The sequence below is a fragment of the Anomalospiza imberbis genome, chromosome 1, assembly GCF_031753505.1.
Source record: "Anomalospiza imberbis isolate Cuckoo-Finch-1a 21T00152 chromosome 1, ASM3175350v1, whole genome shotgun sequence".
Classification (NCBI taxonomy): Eukaryota; Metazoa; Chordata; class Aves; order Passeriformes; family Viduidae; genus Anomalospiza; species Anomalospiza imberbis.
In genome coordinates this window covers 33,340,430-33,360,296 of record NC_089681.1, presented here as the reverse complement: position 1 = coordinate 33,360,296, position 19,867 = coordinate 33,340,430, and the positions used below count along the sequence as shown (strand labels likewise).

Genomic DNA, 19,867 nt, shown 5'->3' with positions numbered 1-19,867 from the left:
AACATGGAGTTTTCTATTTGTATCCTCTTGCTTTCTTCACCACCTGCAAGTTCCAACAATTCTAAAGCCATATCCATGTATTTCAAAATTTATAGTAAAACAGAAGAAAATCATTAAGTGACATTAGATTTCTTCTTTAGCTCAGAAAGGTAATGAGACACCACCTCTTCATATCAGTTTCCTGCTGTCTTAGGTTCTCAGACCACATGACAGCAAACTGTCATTTTACTGATACTTCTGTTTTCTTGAAGCAAAATGACACCATTCAGAGCATATGGATTGTCTTTTTATCTTTTTCAACAAAGCTGTGATAATTATGTTTTTATGCCTAACAGTGGAAAAGGTTAAAAATTAATGGAATTAATAAATTAATGGAATAGCTACAGGAAAACTAATTATTAATGGAAAGAAGTCTAATTGAAAAATGAGTAATTATTCCAAAAGGAATTGAAGAAAAAAAAAAGTTTGTGGGAGGAAGGGATAAAAAGTGTCAGGAAAAATATAAGTAAATAGAAAATACAATAGGAAAGAAACCTAGCAGACCTGAGAAAGGCCTCAAAATGGCACTGTATAAAAAGTTAAAAGTGAGCATGTGTCATGATGTGGCCAAATTTCGGACCAATGAAGCTTGAAAAAGGCATAATTTTTACAGAAAGTAATTATTTCCCTTCTTTGGGAGTCTGCCTACTACTTCAGAACACCATTTCAGTTTTGGGTTGCTGTTCTGGCGAGTATTTTTGTTTTGGATTTTTCTCAGCTGATCAGAACAAATGCCATCAGCTTTGTAAAATAATGTCAATTATTAAGATATGCCTTAAGGACCCAAACATATATGCATGCTTCACAAATGAGGGTACAGGATTGAATGGTCAAAGGTTTTCAAGGTCATGTATTTGTCCTTGATATTTTCAAATATCTCAGATTTGCTTTTGTTTTTTAAGGCTGAGTAATATTATAAGAAATGTATATATCACCAAATGTCTCACACTTTGAATAGTCAAAGTAATGCAAATATTTATGTACTATTCTGCAAGTGGGAGGTTCACAGAGAACTGAACTTGCAGTTTAAATTAATCTCCAAACATAGTTTAATACACTGTACAATATCTTACAAACAAATACAACCTCTTAGTTAAAGTATTTCTACTTTAAGTGGATTAACAGCAAAACTTCATATGGCATGTAACACATATCTCAATTTATACAGTTTTTAATCACATTCTTGCAGAATCTTACAAAGAATTTAAATCTGCTCCAACTCTGTGAATTTTTTGACACTCGTTAGTTAAAATTAATGAATCCTTTTAATGAATTCCAAAGAAATGGTCTTTCCACCAAAAAACCTAAAAGTCTAGAATTACTTTCAGTGTTTGTTAAAACCTATAGCACTGAGCAACCAGAAAGGATGAGCACAGTCAGCTGAATTAGAAAAGGAACATAAACCCCAGTGTTACACCTGTTAGCAAAAATAACTTGGTTTTTTAGAATGAACAGATAACTTATTAGAAAATTACTTTTTGAGAAGCACAAGCAGGTGAAACCAGGTTTAGAGTAACACATTTTCTGGGTTTTTTTACTAGACATTTCTTTTATATATGTGATTTATTAAGTTTATAATATTGCTTTAACATACTATAATATTAAATTTATAAGACCTTGCTATTTGTCTTTTGCCACCAATGATAAAACTCAGCACTTTAGAACAAAGGCAGGATTCAATTCTTCACCCTCATTCCATTTTATTAACTCAATACCCACCAGAGTATTGTAAAATTCCAATACAGTAGAATGTGAAACATCAGTTAACTTACTGTAACATTGCTTTAAGATTGTTACCACCTTTTTTAAAACTGATACAAATTAGATTTTACTTTCCTCATTGTTATGATTTTTCATACAGCAACCATGAAGATTTAAATACATTCCTGAGCAATCTTGCCTAACTTATAAATTGTTTTTCCATCTGAAGTTGGGAGTTTCATCACGTACTGTTAAGAAAAAGACACCAAAATAGTCACAAATCAATATTTCGATTTTGTTTATAAACAATAGATTATCCCAGACTTAACATGTACATGTATATGCATACCTACACATGACATTCATTATTAAATTAATGAAATACTTTCCTTCATGCCAATGTTCAGTTTTAATTGAAAGTGATAAACACCAACTATTTCAAAATGTAACCTAGCCATATAAAGAGTGATTAATAAAAAGGTCTTAATAATCCTCTAATTATTTAAAGTTTGGTATATTAAACTTTATAGATATTAAGAAATCTGAGGTAGCAGAGCGTTTGTTGCATTTTCTGAGATTTATAACCTTTAGATGGAAAAAAGTCTGTGTTCCTAAATTAAGGCTAGCCAAATTATTTTTATCTCTTCATCAACTATGATGTGAAACAATGATGAAATTATTTATATCCAACCATGAGATAAAGCTTACACATGCACACTGTGCCATACTCCTACTTACAAGACATTATTTTTGTTTTAAGTAGCAAAAGCAACATTTTTGTTTGAATTAAGAGGCAGTGTCACTCCCAACTGCAGTCATACAAGTTATGTACTGACAAAATCCGCAACTCCTAGTATTGAGTGGGTAATTAATGATTGCAGCAGGCAACATATGGCCATAATCTGCAGTGAGTAACTCACTTGTAAGGTTGTAATATGCCTGTCACATCCATTATTGATACTGACAAGATGTTCTTTTGGAAAAACATTTTGAGAAAATTAAACAAGACAGTGTTATGTCTACCGCTCAAGTCCTCCATAACGAGAACAAAACTTGAGATGCTGCAAGGTCTCGGAATATGTGGGAAGGGCATCAAAGGATATTAAAATCAAATGAGCAAGTACCATGAGTACACAAGCATTTGTAGGCGATATGCTCAGAATCAACAGAATCAGTCTTCCTCAACAGATGCCCTTAATTTGAACAGAAAAATGGGCAAAGATCACATAATGTTAAGCATTTACCATAGGTCTGGGCCTAAGCTTGTATTTAAAAATTCAGGAACCCCAAGTGTTCCAATAAGATTGCTTCTCACTTTCTCTGTGCCCACAAAATCAAGTTTAAAAAACAAAACAAACTTCAAAGGGCACATCTCATGCTTCCAGGAAAGCAAGATACACATCTGAATCAAGGGCCTCCAACTGGAGTAGGAGATTCCCAAGAATTATTCTGACTAGCATCTCCTCTAGTTATTTAACCTTTCTAATAATTTCAAGTAGTTGATACTTCGTGAACAGATACATGACTGTATCTGCTCTCTCTTCAAAACTAAAATGTGATTTCTGAGAATGAAAAGGGTGGTTTTGAGAAAACAAACCCTTAAGTCAGTAGCTCACTCAACCAAACTATTTCCTGGGCATTCAAGATGCAGACACTCTTGTAGGGAAGACTACCTTTACAGAAAAAGTTAATTTATCTACTATTTGATCTCAACCGAAAATGCTGTTGCTTGAACTACTTTGAGAGTGAAAAGAAGGGATAAAGAGTCAACAGCACCTCATGCCCTTGATGAGTCTCGTGGCACAAAATTGGAGAAATGTATAGATCAAGGATGTATGTTAATAACCAAGAATAGAGATAATATTTAAAAGCAGCTGAAGTAACATGCTGGTAAAGTTTCTATGGTATTCTGTACAAAATAAGCCCAAAGAGAACATTTTCTGAACTTCAGTAATGATTGTATTCTATGTGACTCTAGTCTATTTTCCTTGAATAAAAAGCAGGTTGTTATTACTATTACAAAAATTCAGTCTCAGTTGTTCAGTTAGTATCTAGTACCATTCTATCAGTAAGATAAACAGAGGGTCTGAGTTGAAAAAAATACGCTAATTTCATGTTGTTATTCAGGTTGGTAAATGCTAAAAATCTGCAACAGCTGTAAATTCATGTGATTATTTACTTATAAATAGACAGTCCTGAGTGCAGTTATGTATTGTGCAGGAAGAAATATTTTCCTAAGCTTTGACTGAGTAATGCTTCCATATGCACATGCCATTACAGAAATAGAATACTTCACCTTGTTCATTAAGAGTAAAGGCACAATGTAAAAACAGTAAACTAAATATAGTAGCTCTACTTAGGCACTGTACTAATCAGAAATTATAAAAATTTACACTGCGTGATTTTAACCATCTCTATAACACATACACACAAAATTTAGTAAGGGCACAAACTTAAATGTAAACTCATAAAATGCACATGCATATTTAGGTATGAATTTCTGAAAACACAGGAAGATATAAATGCTGGCATTAGGAATGTATTCTATGGTATGTTTTAAATAAAAATTTAAAGGCATATGCATTGAAGTAATCTGAGCTCTAAGCACCCAAATACTTAGTAAAATATTTTCTAAAAGTTTGTGAATACTGTACAAGCATTCTGTATATTACTCTACTTCAATTTGCATGATGGACAGCTAATGCAAAAAATTGCATTTTTCCCCCCCAGAAAATAATGCACTAAAATAACATGAGAAATAGTGCATAGAATATCAAAATGAAAATGACCCTCCTTCCACCCTTCATCCACAACTTACACACTTTTCCTTCTTTTTCCAGCTTCTTCAAGTGGACTAAGAGGTTATGTTCTGCTGCTGGAAGTAAATTCTCGGGGATTTCCTAAGGGGAGCAAAAAATATGCATTTTATATTTAAATATGCATCAATTATTTTTTCAATATATGGAACTCATGGTTTATTACCACAGATTTTCCTCTTCTGAAACAGTATGGAAACATTCAGTTAGTTATGTAACAACTAACCCTAGGTTAGTAAATCAATTTTACACCAACAACACATTTTTGTTTACTTTGCTCAGTTTTTTGCATTATCCACTTGTATGATGAAAACTTTGGCCAGCACTAAGAAGACTCCTCCTCTGAGCTTGGTCTGCCCTGGGTTGTCAGTGTAGCTGAATATTTTAAAAGACAAATTTATAATGCATTTGTCCACAGATCTCTCACAATCTGTTCTCTTCCATGACAACATTCGCATAAGTTTAAATATCCTGTAGCAATTAGTATCTGTAAATAAGTAAACAATAAAAATATGCAACAGCTTCAGGAGGACAAAATATTTCTTACAATTCTTCAATGCTCATTATGTAAAAAGCAGTAACACCTGTTGCCCAGAAAAGCTGTGGATGCCCCATCCCTAGAAGGGTTCAAGGACAAGGTGGATGGGGCTTTGAGCAACCTGGTCTTGTGGAAGGACATGGCAGGGGGGATAGAAATCGCTGACTTTAAAGTCTCTTCTAAACCATATCATTCTATGATTGTATGATGACTGCTCAAAATCCTCCTCTCCAGCTCTATCATCTAAAGGTAAAGCTCTTTTTTTTCTTTTTGAAAATTAAAAAGTTCTTCAAATAATATGTATGGCAGGAAAAGTCACTAGAAAACTAGTTAAATAAATTGTGAATAAAATTGAGAATACTTTGAAAGCATATACATTTCTTTGTAATAGTACTGGAAAAATTCTTATATAGGCAGGACAAGTGGTTTGTGATTTACAGAAACACGAGAATGGCTCTATACTTAAAACCCAGCTCATCAGGCAGAACTGCAGAAGCTGAATGGCCACAGGTAATGGTACATCAGCAAAATGTTCATGGTGATGTAGGCATTCTTTTGGAAACTGCATATCAGCAGAACCAGGAAAACTGAGCCATGAAACTGTTACAGACCTGTTCACAAGCCACAGCCATTGGCAACTTTGACATCTTCCTCCACAGCAGAGATACTGTATCTCTTATCTCTGCTTGTTAGGTGGGCAAACCCTCACCACAGGGAAAAACTGAAGAGGTTACATGAAGGATGATGAAGTAGCAACAAAGTACTGTTACACCAGTCTAAAGACATATACAAGCCATCCAACATCTGAGCTGCAGTATCTTTCTCTGTCCTGTGGAACTGCAGCCCACCGGTAACCTCCTGCAGACTAATAAATCAAGAACTCAAAGTTTTCAACCATTCTTCAGAAGACTCCAAACACACTTTGGGAAATCCACAATTAACAGTCATGTCATACTTTTCATTTTGAACCAAGCACTACAATTTAATTTTTGCTTAGTCTTATGAAACTGTGCCTAAGACCTGGATAGTTAAATAAGTTTGTCAGAATCACGTGGGCCTCACCTCAATTAAGTGCTTAAACAAGACGATTTAAAGCCACAGTAATAACTGAACCCTGGACAGGTAGAAATATTTTTTATCCCTTTCAAAGAGCCACCATGATTTTCATTCAAAGACCAACACTGTTACATACAAGTTTTATGAACCTAACCTCCATTTTCTTTAGTTTGATCTAAAAACTTTTGATCAACAATTACCTTGTATACCATCTTTACAAGCTCTGAGGATGTATACGATTTCCCAGTATTCTTCTGGAGAACATTTATAATTTGCTGTTCACGTGCAAGTCGGTGAGAAATGTAGTTTTGGATTCTAGTATTTGCATCACGTACTACTGGGCCATGACCTAAAAATCAAAACACATGTACCAGATCACTATTACTTACATTTGTAATTAAGTACACTATTGAATAATTGAAACATTCTTACGTAAACTCTAGTGGACTTAAAACTCATGAGAAAAAGGTTTGAATGTCTGTATTACAGTCTGCATCTGCAAAGCATTAAGATGGAAAGGAAAAACTAGGATATTAAAAGTCTGAACAGGGAAAAGGGCATACTTCAGATGGAATAAGGAAAGCAAGGGAAGACTACTTTAGGCCATTAGAAAAAAGGAAAGGAGTTCATTGCTGAACAGATTTAAAAGATGAGATTCAGATTACTGTATTATCTCCATTTCCCTGTCTTCCTCTCCCCAAAGGATATTGACACTAATGATTTAAACTGATACTGGCCTTTGAACAACAGTGGTTGATGCAAAGGACTCAGGTACTACTGTCCTGTTGGGGCAAACACCAAGGTGACATCTTTAATTGTGACAGGTACTTTTCCAAAACAAATCTTCAAAGCTGATTCACATGCTGTATTTTATGCCTTTAAAAACACTGTTGTGAGTATGATAAGAAAAATGAATAGGAAACAAATAAGAGAGTCAGTCAGAACATGTCAGGGCAGGAAAAATGGAAGGCATAGGGAAAGTTATAGGTGGATCATTTTATGTCTGGCTGGTTAATAAGCAAAACATATTTTTTCCTGGACTGACTGTGGCAGATCAGAAATGTTCAACTTACTTAAAGGTCTTTGAATCACATTATGAAACGCCTTAATTGGTAAAGCACTAACATTTATGAAAAATCAAATACTGTCTCACGGTACATTAAAATTACAGAAAATATTGTTCAGCTATGAGAGCTACATGCATAGAAATTAAACTTATTGTGTTACCTATAGAGGAATTGACTTGCACAAACATTCATCACTTGCTTTTTATAGCAAGGTTTCCTATTTCTTCGCCTGTACAACTCACCTGAAGTAGCAGCAGCAACTTCCAGCTCTGCCCTCTGAGTGCAAACTCTAAGTAATTTATAAAATTAGAAAAGAAACTACTGTAAAAAAACTATAGCTTTCTTTTAGAAGTTATTTGGTATCATCAAAATCAGTTTATTTTGAGGTTCTCTAACTATCAAAAAAATCACCGTATTCTTTACTTGTACTTTTGGGTTTACTGATTAAATGGGTTTTTAATTTTTAAGCTTTTGAAATCAAAGCTTATTTTGCCTGATGACAGGCAGCTTATAGAAAAAGAGTAACTGATTTTTCATGTTTTGAACTAAAGTGTCCAAGGAATCTATCCTTCTGTAAGTCAAAATATTTATACATCTCAGTTTACACACGCCAGCATGTTTGAAATTACTAAGTATACATTGAAACTTACCTTGTTTAAGTAAGTATTATAAATACAAGATATGTAATGTGTAAACATAAAGCAATACTAGCATATACATTTATATTTAATGATTTCAAACATATATAATATGAAGCTATTTTTCCTTACAAAATAAATTAAAAGTATAACAGTATCTCTACTGCTATCATTTATACACCCAAAACCTAAAAAAACTTTTTAGAGAAAACATAGTAAGATATACAAAGCAGAGACTGTAATATCAACTGTCCATTCTCTTACATTCTCTAATGATGGAAGTCTCACTGAAGTAATAAAAATTATGGGTTGCACATGGACTCTCTAGGCATTCTTAAAACCTGTCCCTACTCTTCCAAGTGATTTAATTGACTTAGACTACAAGACCAATGTCAGAACCTGAAATGGAGCCCACATTTTGCAAAGTTAAAGGGACTACATATCCATTACATCATCTGATCCGTAGCTGTTGTGTATCCATATACGTATATTAAAATGATCTCAGAAAGCTTGGAACTAAATCCAGATGTGGAACTTTCCCATCTGTCATTTTTCAGGAACAGCAGTAGAGTTATTTATTTATTAACTATAATAAATGGATTAATATCTGAATAAAGGTAAAATGTTTCTGAGCATATGAAAAGCACTCTCAAAATATGACTGTCTTTCCATGAATTCAGCTTTAATTTCAGACAGATACATATTATTTCCTCATAACACATTATGAAATGTGAGGTTCTCTTTAAATTACAGCACAAAGGACAAAAGTGAGGAAAACAATTGGCTCATGAAATCTTCCACAAATTCCTAATTGCAGTACCATTCTTTTCTCTATTACCAAGGAAAATTGTTTATTATTACAGGATGGGGAGCCCTCTGCTGACTAAAATGCCCTTTTCTTGTCCCAAGGATTCTCATCAAATATTATCTGTAATTAGATATGCTGAGTGTTGTGCCCGAGTCATTCCCAGATTAAATTAAAAAAGAAACATAGAAGGGGAAGGATTGACAAAATTCACCTACTCTCAGGTAGTCAGCAGTCAGTTTGTTTCAAAAATTTGTGCAATTCTGAGGTTACCACATGAGTGCTAAAGCACTGGTGGAGGAAACAGTTCAAGAATTATGAAGACCTAATACTGCAGTACAGAGTGATTGGCTTATATTGGTAAGGCAAACTAATTCTGCTGTAGTTATACCCAACAGTATCACCAATTGTTCTGACTGGGCAATAGCACTTTTTGCACAACTGCATGTACATTCTGTGGTGCATAGATGAATAGTTCCAAACTATCTCAATACGTAGCTATCATCACTGAAAATGCATGATGTCAGACTGGCTTCCTAATTGCAAGTCCAGTAAGACCACAGTTAAAACAGTTGCATTCACTTACAAATAAAAAGCACAGATGTTCAGCCTTGGTGAATGTGTAATCTAGATACAAAACCATTAAGAACAGAGTGAAATACAACAGATAAAATTGATAAACCAAACAGAATTGGACATATATGGGGTTTTGGAAGGCAGAAATTCAGTTAGAGGAACAAACTGCATTTTGCAGGTATTAAGAAAGAAAAAAAGTAAAATATTTGGCTGACATTCTGGAGGCTAAAAAATTATTAGTTTTAACGGTTAGTTAAGTCAGTTAAGTTGGTTTGTTATGTCAGTTAAGTCAATAAATATGACCAAGTCACTATTCTGTCTGCATCAACCTCCACATCTATGGATTATTCAAGAATGTTTTTCTTAAACAGCAATTTTATGCCGAGATCTTAAAGGACACATACTTCAAAAGAAGGCTATTTTAAGAGTGAACACAAGAGAGTAGGCTAAACATAGATGGCTAATGGAAAAAGGCACAACTGAGAATGTAGATACAGTAGCTTGGAATGACAAGTTGAAGATGAAACAGAAAAAGTCAGAAAAAATCCTGAAACGTAGCTCTGAAAAAGCAAATGAGGAGCTTAAACTGTAGTTACATAATGAATTCTTAAAATGTAGTCTTGTCAAACAGACATGTGGTATGTATGAAAAGTAAATGCATTCCCAAGGTTTGAAGGGGAGAGAGAGAGAGAAAAGAACTAAAAGAAATTCATAGACTGAGTGAATAGGCAACTTATTTTTAGAACATTTTTGGCCTCCTAGCTCTTGTTCAAATTAAACCTAAATCATTAACTAAGATTACCATTTTACAGTTCTACAGCTTTCCAAGACAAATTTGTGATTAATCTGTACTGCAAAGGACATGCAACTCTCCCAAAAAACATTACTAGGTTACTCACATTGACAGTGTATTATGTGGGGATGAAAGGGAATGAAAGAACAATTATTATTCTTTTCTTCCAGGATAACATTCAAGGACAGGGATAGAGTAATATAAGAAAATTAAATCTGCTGTACGATTCCAACAGTGAAAGACTTTGGCCCCTGGAGTCTTTGGGCACAGAAAGACAAGACCCACCCTGAAATGGAGAAATTTAAGAAAGGAAAGATACCTATCACTGAAAATGTTCATGTTTTGCAAACCACCATGACAAAGTCAGCTTAGCTTACTGCTTATTAAATTGAATTGTTACATCAGGAATGATGTTTGATTGTAATAATAGTTCTCAAATTCTTAGAGGAGATATTTAAAAATTACACAGTAAAGACAGCAGTTAAAACCAAAACCACTTACCTGGATAAATCAAATCTGGTTTCATTTCTAACAACTTTTTCAATGTTTTCATGTAATCAGACAGGTCTTCTATTACTGTTGTTCCTTCCCCTAAAATACAGTCACCAGAAAATACAGCATTTTCTTCTTCTAGATGTAAAATCATATGATCATCAGTGTGTCCTGGTGTATATAAAACTCTGTTTAAAAAACAAAAAAGCATATGTTTTTCATATATATATATACACTTCATTTTTGAAGCCAGAAAAATTGATGGCAATACACTTGCAAAGCAGCCCATAACAAGAACCAGAAAAAACTGACCAAAAAAGGCTGAAAAGTTGATGTAAACAGGTATCACTTTGCCTAATCCAAATCAATTTTCTTATACCATCCAGAGAACACCAATCATCTCTAGCATGCTTTTACTTACATGACACACTGTAATACAAGTGCATTAAAGGAGCTGACTAGCCATGCAGAATTTCTGTTACAGAGGGCATTATTCTGAAGCTTTAAAAGATAAGATTGACGTGTTATTTCCAGACTGAAACACTTGAAGTTCTTGACATACATGTACTTTGGAAGGAGGGTAAGGATGATAGCTATTCTTTTAAAAATTAACTACAAACTTCTGAACTCGACCCAGATAAAGTTCAGTCTCCAAAAATTTATTTTTCCCTGCAACTCTTTCAGCTGTTCTATGTGCAGGTCATTAAACACCTGCATGGTAAGGATTAAGGACCCACAGGTTGCACAAGCAGTGTATTAGCATGAAGCAAAGGAGCAGTGGGTATGTATACAGTATACGGTAACCTGAGCTGCCAAGGAGCTGCACTGGGGTGTTCTTTCACGATGATTTCTGAAAAGCAGAAGAGTCTTATGCCAAGGCTGATGCAGACTGAAAGTAACACAACTCCAACCAGCACCACTGCTAATATCCATTACAATCTTCTTGTTAATGGCAGATGCATCAAAGCAGTGATCAGGAAGTGACAGAGCTGGTGCCAAGTGTGGTGTACAGAGCAAGACTAAACAGCTCCCAGCCATGCTGAAGCACGGCTGGGAGACCACAAGTGCAGCATCATCTGATGCAATGACTTCCAGCTCCTACTGAATACTGAGCTCAGCAGAAAGCAGCTGAGCCATTGCTTTGTGGAGGCAACATCAAAATCAAGTTGATGGGCTCACCTTTGGGACATGGATCCTTCAGTTCTTGATGAAATTTCACCAGAAAGCCAAACCACTAACATGAAAAAATAGCAGAAAGAGAACGCCACACAGTGTGTGGAGAGGTGCTGCCAGCATGTCTTGCCCCCTCTCTGTGGCACACCTTGAGAACCTGATGGTTGCTAACTAAAATTTAACATGAAGATACTGCTGTTTTGGAACCAGTGGTGGGTCTAGAGTATCCTTGAAGTGGTTACTGAATTAACCCAGGAGAGAATGCCTGCTTTTAACCAACCATAAAGTTTGGCTGCATCACTCCTGTTACAATTCACCCGTAGGGGCTGTGATGTTTGTTATAAATTCTCTTCAGGATCAATAAGGACACCAGACTATGTGTCTGGGAACTCCCATGCTTTCTGGTATAAACTAGCCCACTATTTGGTCTCAGAAGTGTTGGCTAAGAAGCCCTTCACTTTGAGGACACACTTCAACATGCTCCCAATCGTCACAATAAAGTTCTCCCAGGTCTTGGCTACAAGCCCTGTGTTTTTACGACACCCTTCAAGAAGCTCCCAACTCCCACACCAGCACAGCCAGCCTGTTTGAGCCCTCCAGGCACCAGGCTGGGATGGGGGACTAGTGAAGGCACTGTGAATCTGAAGGCGGAAAACGAAGTTGGCTCAGGACCATGCTGTCCCACCTCCAGGGGACTCTCTCTGCCAATCACAACTTCCCTGTCACAAGTCAGAATGTCTGAGACAAAACATGCCTAGGCCTGGTCCTCCACAAACTCCAAAATGTGCTAATCCTTGACTGACTTGGATTGAAATGAAAAAAATTATTTTCCATCTCCAAAGTTTTGTCCAAACACGGGCCACTCAGGGCAGTGAAAGGTCTTCAGTATGCAATATAAGATGCTTTTTACTTCTATTTTTACACTAAAAATAAAATGCTTTTTGACAAAACACATCCCTTTTCTTTTAAAATGTTTTTTTTCCCTTGCAATCAACCAAGTGACATATTCTACAAGTGGGATATAGTTCCCATCTAAAATGAAGAAAACAGGCAAACTTTGTCCTTGTAAGAATAATGCCTTGTTAAAGAAAGGAGTCTGAAAACAGAATGGTCAGACCTTTTTACTGTGTGTGTGCCTCCACGAGGCACAGTAGCTTTCCGTTTCACACTCATTCAGACTGACATTATAGGTAGTATGCATCACGGAAAGAAGTCCTCCAAAACTGGCATCCTACAAGAACCTCATAGGTTCAAGGTCTAAAATGTAACATTTTAAGTATTAAATGTTTTAGAGTCTCCTAGGGAAATATTTTTAAAGGAAAAAGAAAGGCATGCTAATAATCCAGCCAGACTACCATAGACTTCCACAATTTTAATAGTAACTTTTTATGCACGAGTGATAAGAAAGTATGTAAAATCCTATTTGATTTCCCTGGAGAAAGTGTTTTCCTAGGGAAATTGTGTTAATTTCTTTGCTGAGTCTAAAGACTAAATCCAAAGGCTAATATCTGATAATTCTCATTCATAAAAACAATGTCTTTGTATTAACATATCCTGCTGGATCATGATAGGAAGACTACATGCATAAGTGCTGAAAAAGATTAGATGTATGGATTGGCAATCATTAGGAATTAGGATACATGTACAAGTCAGAATTCTGAAGAAAAAAAGAACTTGAAGAAATTCATGGTTACCTGAGTGTAGCTCCCTCTGTCTCTATCACATCTCCATCTTTAAGATAAAAATATTTATGACCTCCTTCTATTGTTTCTTCACAGTGAGGGACACGAGGGAGCTTACATATGCGATATTCTGAGTCTAATATTTAAGGAAAGCAAAGAAAACGATGGTTTGAATTTGTTGCTACTAAAGTAATTCCATAGACAGGTTACTTTTTGAATAAGTACTATTAATTATCACACAGTATGAATACAAAACTAGAAAAAACAAATTCTGTAAATTATTATATTTATATTTGTAGAGCAGCCTTATTCCAGAGTCAAAACCACTAAACAGTGAATACAGCACTCTGTACCAGTGACAAATTTGAAGTTGGAAAAAAAACACAAATGAAATTAATAAAGATCAGTAATATTATATTTTATAAATGTTCCTTCTTGACTCATGAGCCAATTCCCCCAAGTTTTTACAATGCCACTAAGATTTCTGCCCTCACATTTTGCTTTATGATTCACAGAAGCATCACTCAACATTTGTCTAAAATTGGATGAAGACTTTTTGACCTGCTACTTCTCTCAGCTTTTATCTGTCTGAACAGTGGACACAGTGCAAACACCTTGGGTGGAACAGCTATAGATAGCAACTCAGAAAGGCATTCATATCCCTTGCTAGTCTTTACAACCACATTGATAGGCTGGCTAGCCCAAAATCCTCACCAAGACACTGATGTACCCATGTCTCCAAGACACCAATTGTTTTCAGTAGTGCCCAGGCTTCGTTGCAGATAAGCACCTGGCAACTTTACAAAATTAAGCCTGTGACAAAGCTCGTGACAAAGTCCAAAATGTTAAGAATTACCACATTATCCATATCGCTTATTCTCTTCTCAGATACCAACACAGAAATGTCTCTTACTGTTTGTCAACAAGAAACACAGATTTTTAGATCAGACTTTACTTGCACACTGCCCTACTGCTTTTCCCTCATGCTCTGAGGATTATGAATTTGTCAGCAACTACTAATGGGCTCCCGTAAGGAATCCCAAAGTTATGCACATTTCTTTTTCAAAATTCAAGCAATTTGTTTTTACAAAAGTGAAAATAACAATAATTTTTCATTGATGTCCAAGTAAAACAGAAGCAATTTTTCAAGTTTTTCTCACATCTCTTAGTACCATGCTGGTAATAATCTATGTTTTCATTATTTACACATAAGTACAATTCACTACGAAAGTATGCACAGATATCGAAGAAAACCTGTAATATTACAACTATTAAATTCAGATTGTTCATTGCTCTCAATCCATACACTGCAGCAGGATCATAAAATTGCATGTAGTTTATACAGAATAATAATCCAGTTGGTTTGCACAGACGCATTCAGTTAATGTGTTTCTTGCCATGTATTTAACATTTTCAGCAATATCTGAAATCTCTGCCTACCACTTGGAATGCTTTTGCAGATATCAGGTATTCCACCAGTATGATCACGATGCCAGTGTGTCACTAAAATTTCTTGAATGGCGATGTTGAACTCTGACAGTGTCTGCTTTAAACAGCTGATATATTCAGGAATACCTGGCTCTCCAGTGTCAATAAGGACTCTTCTACACACGGACCACAAAAAAGGGAGGGAGAGACACACACCAGAAAATAAAGAGTGTTCATATGACAGCCAAGTAATATTAATAAAACAAGCCAACAGATGGAAATTTAGCAATAATGGATGTCTCCATATCCAGATGCCACCTGACATTCCACTCCTGCAGCATAACAATTTAAAAAGTGGGGTAAGTAATAATGCAGGCCACACGTTTACCACTCTGCGACAAGTGGCAGAAGCCCCCGCTTAGTACCGCGGGGGAGCTGCGCGGCCTGAGGCACACGCCTGCTTCCCTCACTGAATTCCCGGCCTCGGCTCACGGCTCGCCCGGACGAGACTCCGTGTCCCACCCGCCCAAGCCGCCTCCGGGCACTAGCTCCTCAATTTTAACGCTGCTCTTTCCTCTTTTTAGCGCTGACTAAGGGATTTGGGAACTGGCCGGTAGCGGCCTCTCGGGCTGAAGGCAGCACACGGTCCCCAGGCGGGGCCGGGGCAGCGGAGCCTGGTCCCCGTTCTCCGAGCAGGGTGGGTACCTGTGCCCGGAGCCCACCAGGTAGGTGTTGGTGCCCTGCAGGGTCATGGGCCCCGGGTTGCAGCCCAGCACTCGCACCACGCGCGACGAGAGCCGCTCGATGCGCGGCAGCAGCGACACCATCTCTGCAGCGAACGCCCCCGAACACCGGCTCCGCTCCCCTCTCGCCGCCACAGGACGGCAGGCCGGCAGGGCGGAAGCCTCTATGGCCGTGCTCCGCCTCCTGGGGCGCGGCCGCGGCGCCTCCCGCCCGCCTGTGGGGCGGCTCCTTCCGTTCCGCAGCGGGCCGGGCCGGGCCGGGTCTGGTCTGGTCTGGTCTGGTGTGCGGCTGGAAGCCGGCCCTGGCGGTGGGCGGTGTCGTGATCCGGTCAGATAAAATTCTCCTGTGTGGAGGAGGCCAGCTCTCGGTGGAATTCAGTTCTGCGTGCCTCGCTGCTGCCCAGTGAGAGGCATGTCCATGCTCTGCCGGCTTTTTCCAGAGAAATTTGTTGTAAGAGACAAATGCACCTTTTCTGTATCCACAGCGGGTGTAGGAACTGCGTATGCTCCCGCACGGCACATAGGAGCTACCTGGGATTCAGCATTTTAAATAAAATTGGAGAGCTGCTGGACAGTGTCCAGCACAGGGCCACTAAGGTGATGAAGGGACTGGAGCGTCTCTTTTGTGAGGAAAAGCTGAGAGAGCTGGGACTGTCCAGCCTGGGGAAGAACAGGCTCAGGAAAATCTCATCGTGTGTAAAAGCCTGGAAAGAGGATGCCCAGGCTCTGTCACAGGGCAATTGCCTCAGGTCCTGCCATGGTGCCCAGTGCCAGCACCAGAGGCAATGGGCACAAACTGGAACACAGGATGTTCACTCTGAGCATCAGGAAACACTTTTTCACTGTGTGGGTGACTGAGAGCTGGCACAGGGGGCCCGGGGAGGTTGTGGATTTGCATCCTTGGCGATACTCAAAACTCATCTGCACACGGTCCTGGGCATCTAGCTCTAGGTGGCCCTGCTTGAGCTGGGGCTTCAAACATGAACTCCAGTGGTCCCTCCCCAGCTCAGCCATTCTGTGACTTTGTGAAATTGTGTCCCTGTCATCTGAGTAGAAATAATGTGTTTGCAAGCAGCATTCATTGTAGAGCCTGCAAAGTGCTGAGATTTCCCTTTTTGGCTCTGCAGCATCTCTTCTGAAACCCCTGATTAATTGCCTTTCAAGTGACATTATTAAAAAAATAGGGCAGACTTGTTCTCTCCTTAAGCTACATGTAAATGAAGAATAAACATAATTTAACCTGAAATAAAAGCAGGCACTATTACTGTGGGTAACTTTGCTAATATTAGGATTTCAAATATTATCTGATTGTTTTATACTTATATAAAATCTCATATGGTACCTATTATAAGGTGATCATAGCAATACAAAGCCACAGCCAGAAACTGTACCACTGATGCTGATAATCCCTATACTTAGGCCTTCAACCAATTTCCTTGATTTCTCTGAAAAATCTTTACTTATTTGAGATACCCATTTACTTATTTCAGATATAAAACCACTACATTTATTTTTTTTTTATTTTCATGCTCATTAAAGCTTGAACTACAGACAACAGAAGGGATGTTTCAGGTCAAAGGAAAGAAGCTTTTATGTGTGCAGGTATGTTGTTGAAATAATCAAGAAAACCCCATACACAATATTCTCGTCTCTCCCCATATCATTTGCCTGTATGCTCTTTTGTAAGAAACTGTGGCTAGACCTGAATTTACCTAATCCTGAGTTACCCTCTTATGTTATTTTTGTAGCATATTTTTATAGGTATTGGTACATACAACCCATTTTCAGTCTTCAGGTAACGTTTAGTTATTAGAAAAAGCTACTACTTAAATCAAGTTGTATATTTAAATGGTTTTCTATTTTTAAAGAAAATTCTGAATGTTTTGAGAGGGTTTCCAAAATTATATTTTTTTATATGTAATTGATAACTCAGTTAGATGGCATTATTTTTAACATCATAAGACTTTTTTTTTTTTTTTTCACCTCCCAAATTAAGAATTGTTTGGGGAGCTATAGACTTGTTCTCCAGGGAATACTTGTTACTACTCTTGCTGTCCTGTAGTAAAGCATTTCCTAATGTTAGGCAGGAGCTATGAATTTGTTTCATCTGTAGGTGGCAGCAATGATGCCTTTGGAGAACGAAGTACAGGTTCTTTGATCATCTCCATTTCCTGTAAAATCCCAGCTGTTTAAAAAATCTGCTGTTCTTATAATACAGAGGTTAATAGGCATGGAGTGAAAGTCCTGCTATTATGCTCTGATGTGATACAGGAAAAGATTAATGTATACCCTCAAGTTCTTTTGGTTCTCTGTTTTGCATTGTTAAATTTTTGAGGGGAAAAAATGTTCTGAAGCAGGTAAGCTACCAGTAAAAAAACCAAAACCAGCTGAGTTTCCTAAATAATAAATAAATAAAACTAAAATTAGATTGTTGGTGATATACAATGGTTAATTTTGTAACAACTATGAGGTACACAAGATACAGACTGTTACTTCTGAAAATCCAACAAGGTTCTAATTTTTAGCACTCAAGAAATCTTTGAGTAGTGGCACTTGGCTTTTTTTTCACATTTTAAGTGAAAATGTTGACGATGAACACCTCTCCACTGTGGCTGAGTAATGGCTTAATAGAATAGCACAAGCATGTAATTCTGCAATGAATAGTCATAATCAATTGAATAGCAGATAGAAAATGTCTTGAGAGACTTATCTTCATAGCCATTGGCATATGAATATCTTGAGATGATTTCTTACTTGCAGAATTTTCCTTTCTGTTTCATTATATTTTTATTCTTTTTATCTGGTACAGACATAAGTAAAAAGACCTTAAACCAAAAAGAAGTGAAGCAGATTTTGCAGAGAGAAAGGCCATGGGCTGCAAGATTCCTGCATGGAGGGGAAACACTATGTAGAAAATGTAAAAGAGTCAAATCAGCAGGTTTATGGGTGATGATTTGGGGGGATGATGAAGGGCCTGGGACATTTCCATAATAAGGAAAGGCTGAAAGAGCTGGTACTGTCCTGTGGAGAACAGAAGCCTCAGCAATGCCTAGAAATGCTTTAAGGGTCCTTCCTACCACATTTGGAAGCAAATAATATGATATATACCGAGTACCATAGGAGATTTGTCACAATTTACAATTATGCTTGCTTTGATGCCAAGTCTAACCAGAAAACAAATGAATCATCCTGCCAGTAATTTATCTTGTGGGTTGCTTGATTTACACTCCCAGAATCCGGCACACAAATTTTGCCCCTCCCTCTGTGCCATACATTTTGTAATTTTTTTTATTATAATAAAGGTCATAGCAGTGAGTTTGTGATTTGGCTGACTTAATGGTCATTCAAGCACTGCAAGGACTGTTTAGGACTAGGATGTTTCTAAAGTGTAAGGGAGAAGCAGGAAGGCACACAAAAAAAGACAAGGGTTGATATCATGTTCGTTATGAAGACACTGAGGATTATACCGCCTGTCCTAAGAGCTAGAAAAGCTACAGGCTGAGGGTGAGCATCATCCTGTGCAGCACGTCACAGAGGTGGAATCACACCTGTGTTTTCTATCCTGCAGCTGTTTTAAACATGCATAAAAATTTCATGTTGAGTAACAACAGCTCAGCTGGAGCAGACTCTTGCAAACACCCGTAGTTTTACTAGAGGAAAACAATTTTAATCACCTGTCCTTGGCTACGTGCAGTCTCTTCATGCATCATTGCACAGAAGGGATTTTTTTTTTAAGTGCATTGTACTACAGTTTTTAATGATAGCAAAAAATTGTTCTTTTTGTATAAATCTTTGGGATATATACATGGGTGTACAAATAAATGACTGAATATATATATATATATATATATATATATATATATATATAAAATAAGAAAACATATGCATAGAATCCCACACACATACATACACTTGTGTTCCCAGAAGTATCTATTGACTTTTGCACAACAGGTCTAATGAACTAAAGTCTAAATTTGAAAAAGAATACACAGATACAGAAACATACCGGGACAAAGTGGTACTTTTTTTATTTTACTTTGAGAAAGTAAATTGTTAAAATGATTTTATTGAAAAGAAATTTATAATTTGTTAAACTTAGTATTTATTATTAACAGGGACTTCTATACAAAATTTTTAGAATACTATTTTATAATACCATCATTAGAAGGACAGATAGCAAATCATTAACTGTGTCACATGGTTTCCATATGATTTGAGTTTCACTTTGTGCTATATCAGTATGCCCTTTAATTTCCTTGGATTGCAAGTCTTGTAAAGGTGTGGATGGGAAAGCATGAATATGGAAATCTACAGTTTTTG

General features: G+C 37.0%; 1 protein-coding gene across 2 annotated transcripts; it reads right to left on the bottom strand.

Moving 5' to 3' along the window:
* Positions 1-1,519: 1,519 nt before the first annotated feature.
* On the bottom strand, positions 1,520-15,702 carry LACTB2 (lactamase beta 2). Of its 2 annotated transcripts, none has more exons than XM_068186931.1 (7): positions 15,510-15,702; positions 14,817-14,980; positions 13,389-13,512; positions 10,531-10,709; positions 6,351-6,499; positions 4,559-4,640; positions 1,520-1,988 (listed from the first exon to the last, which is right to left on the bottom strand). In XM_068186931.1, exons 1-7 carry the CDS (start codon positions 15,629-15,631, stop codon positions 1,945-1,947), a joined length of 864 nt encoding a protein of 287 aa, XP_068043032.1. In that variant the 5' UTR covers positions 15,632-15,702; the 3' UTR covers positions 1,520-1,944. The 2 variants fall into 2 exon arrangements, with proteins under 2 accessions (XP_068043032.1, XP_068043040.1); XM_068186939.1 differs by having other exon boundaries at positions 1,899-1,988; positions 4,563-4,640.
* Between the last annotated feature and the right edge of the window lie 4,165 nt (positions 15,703-19,867).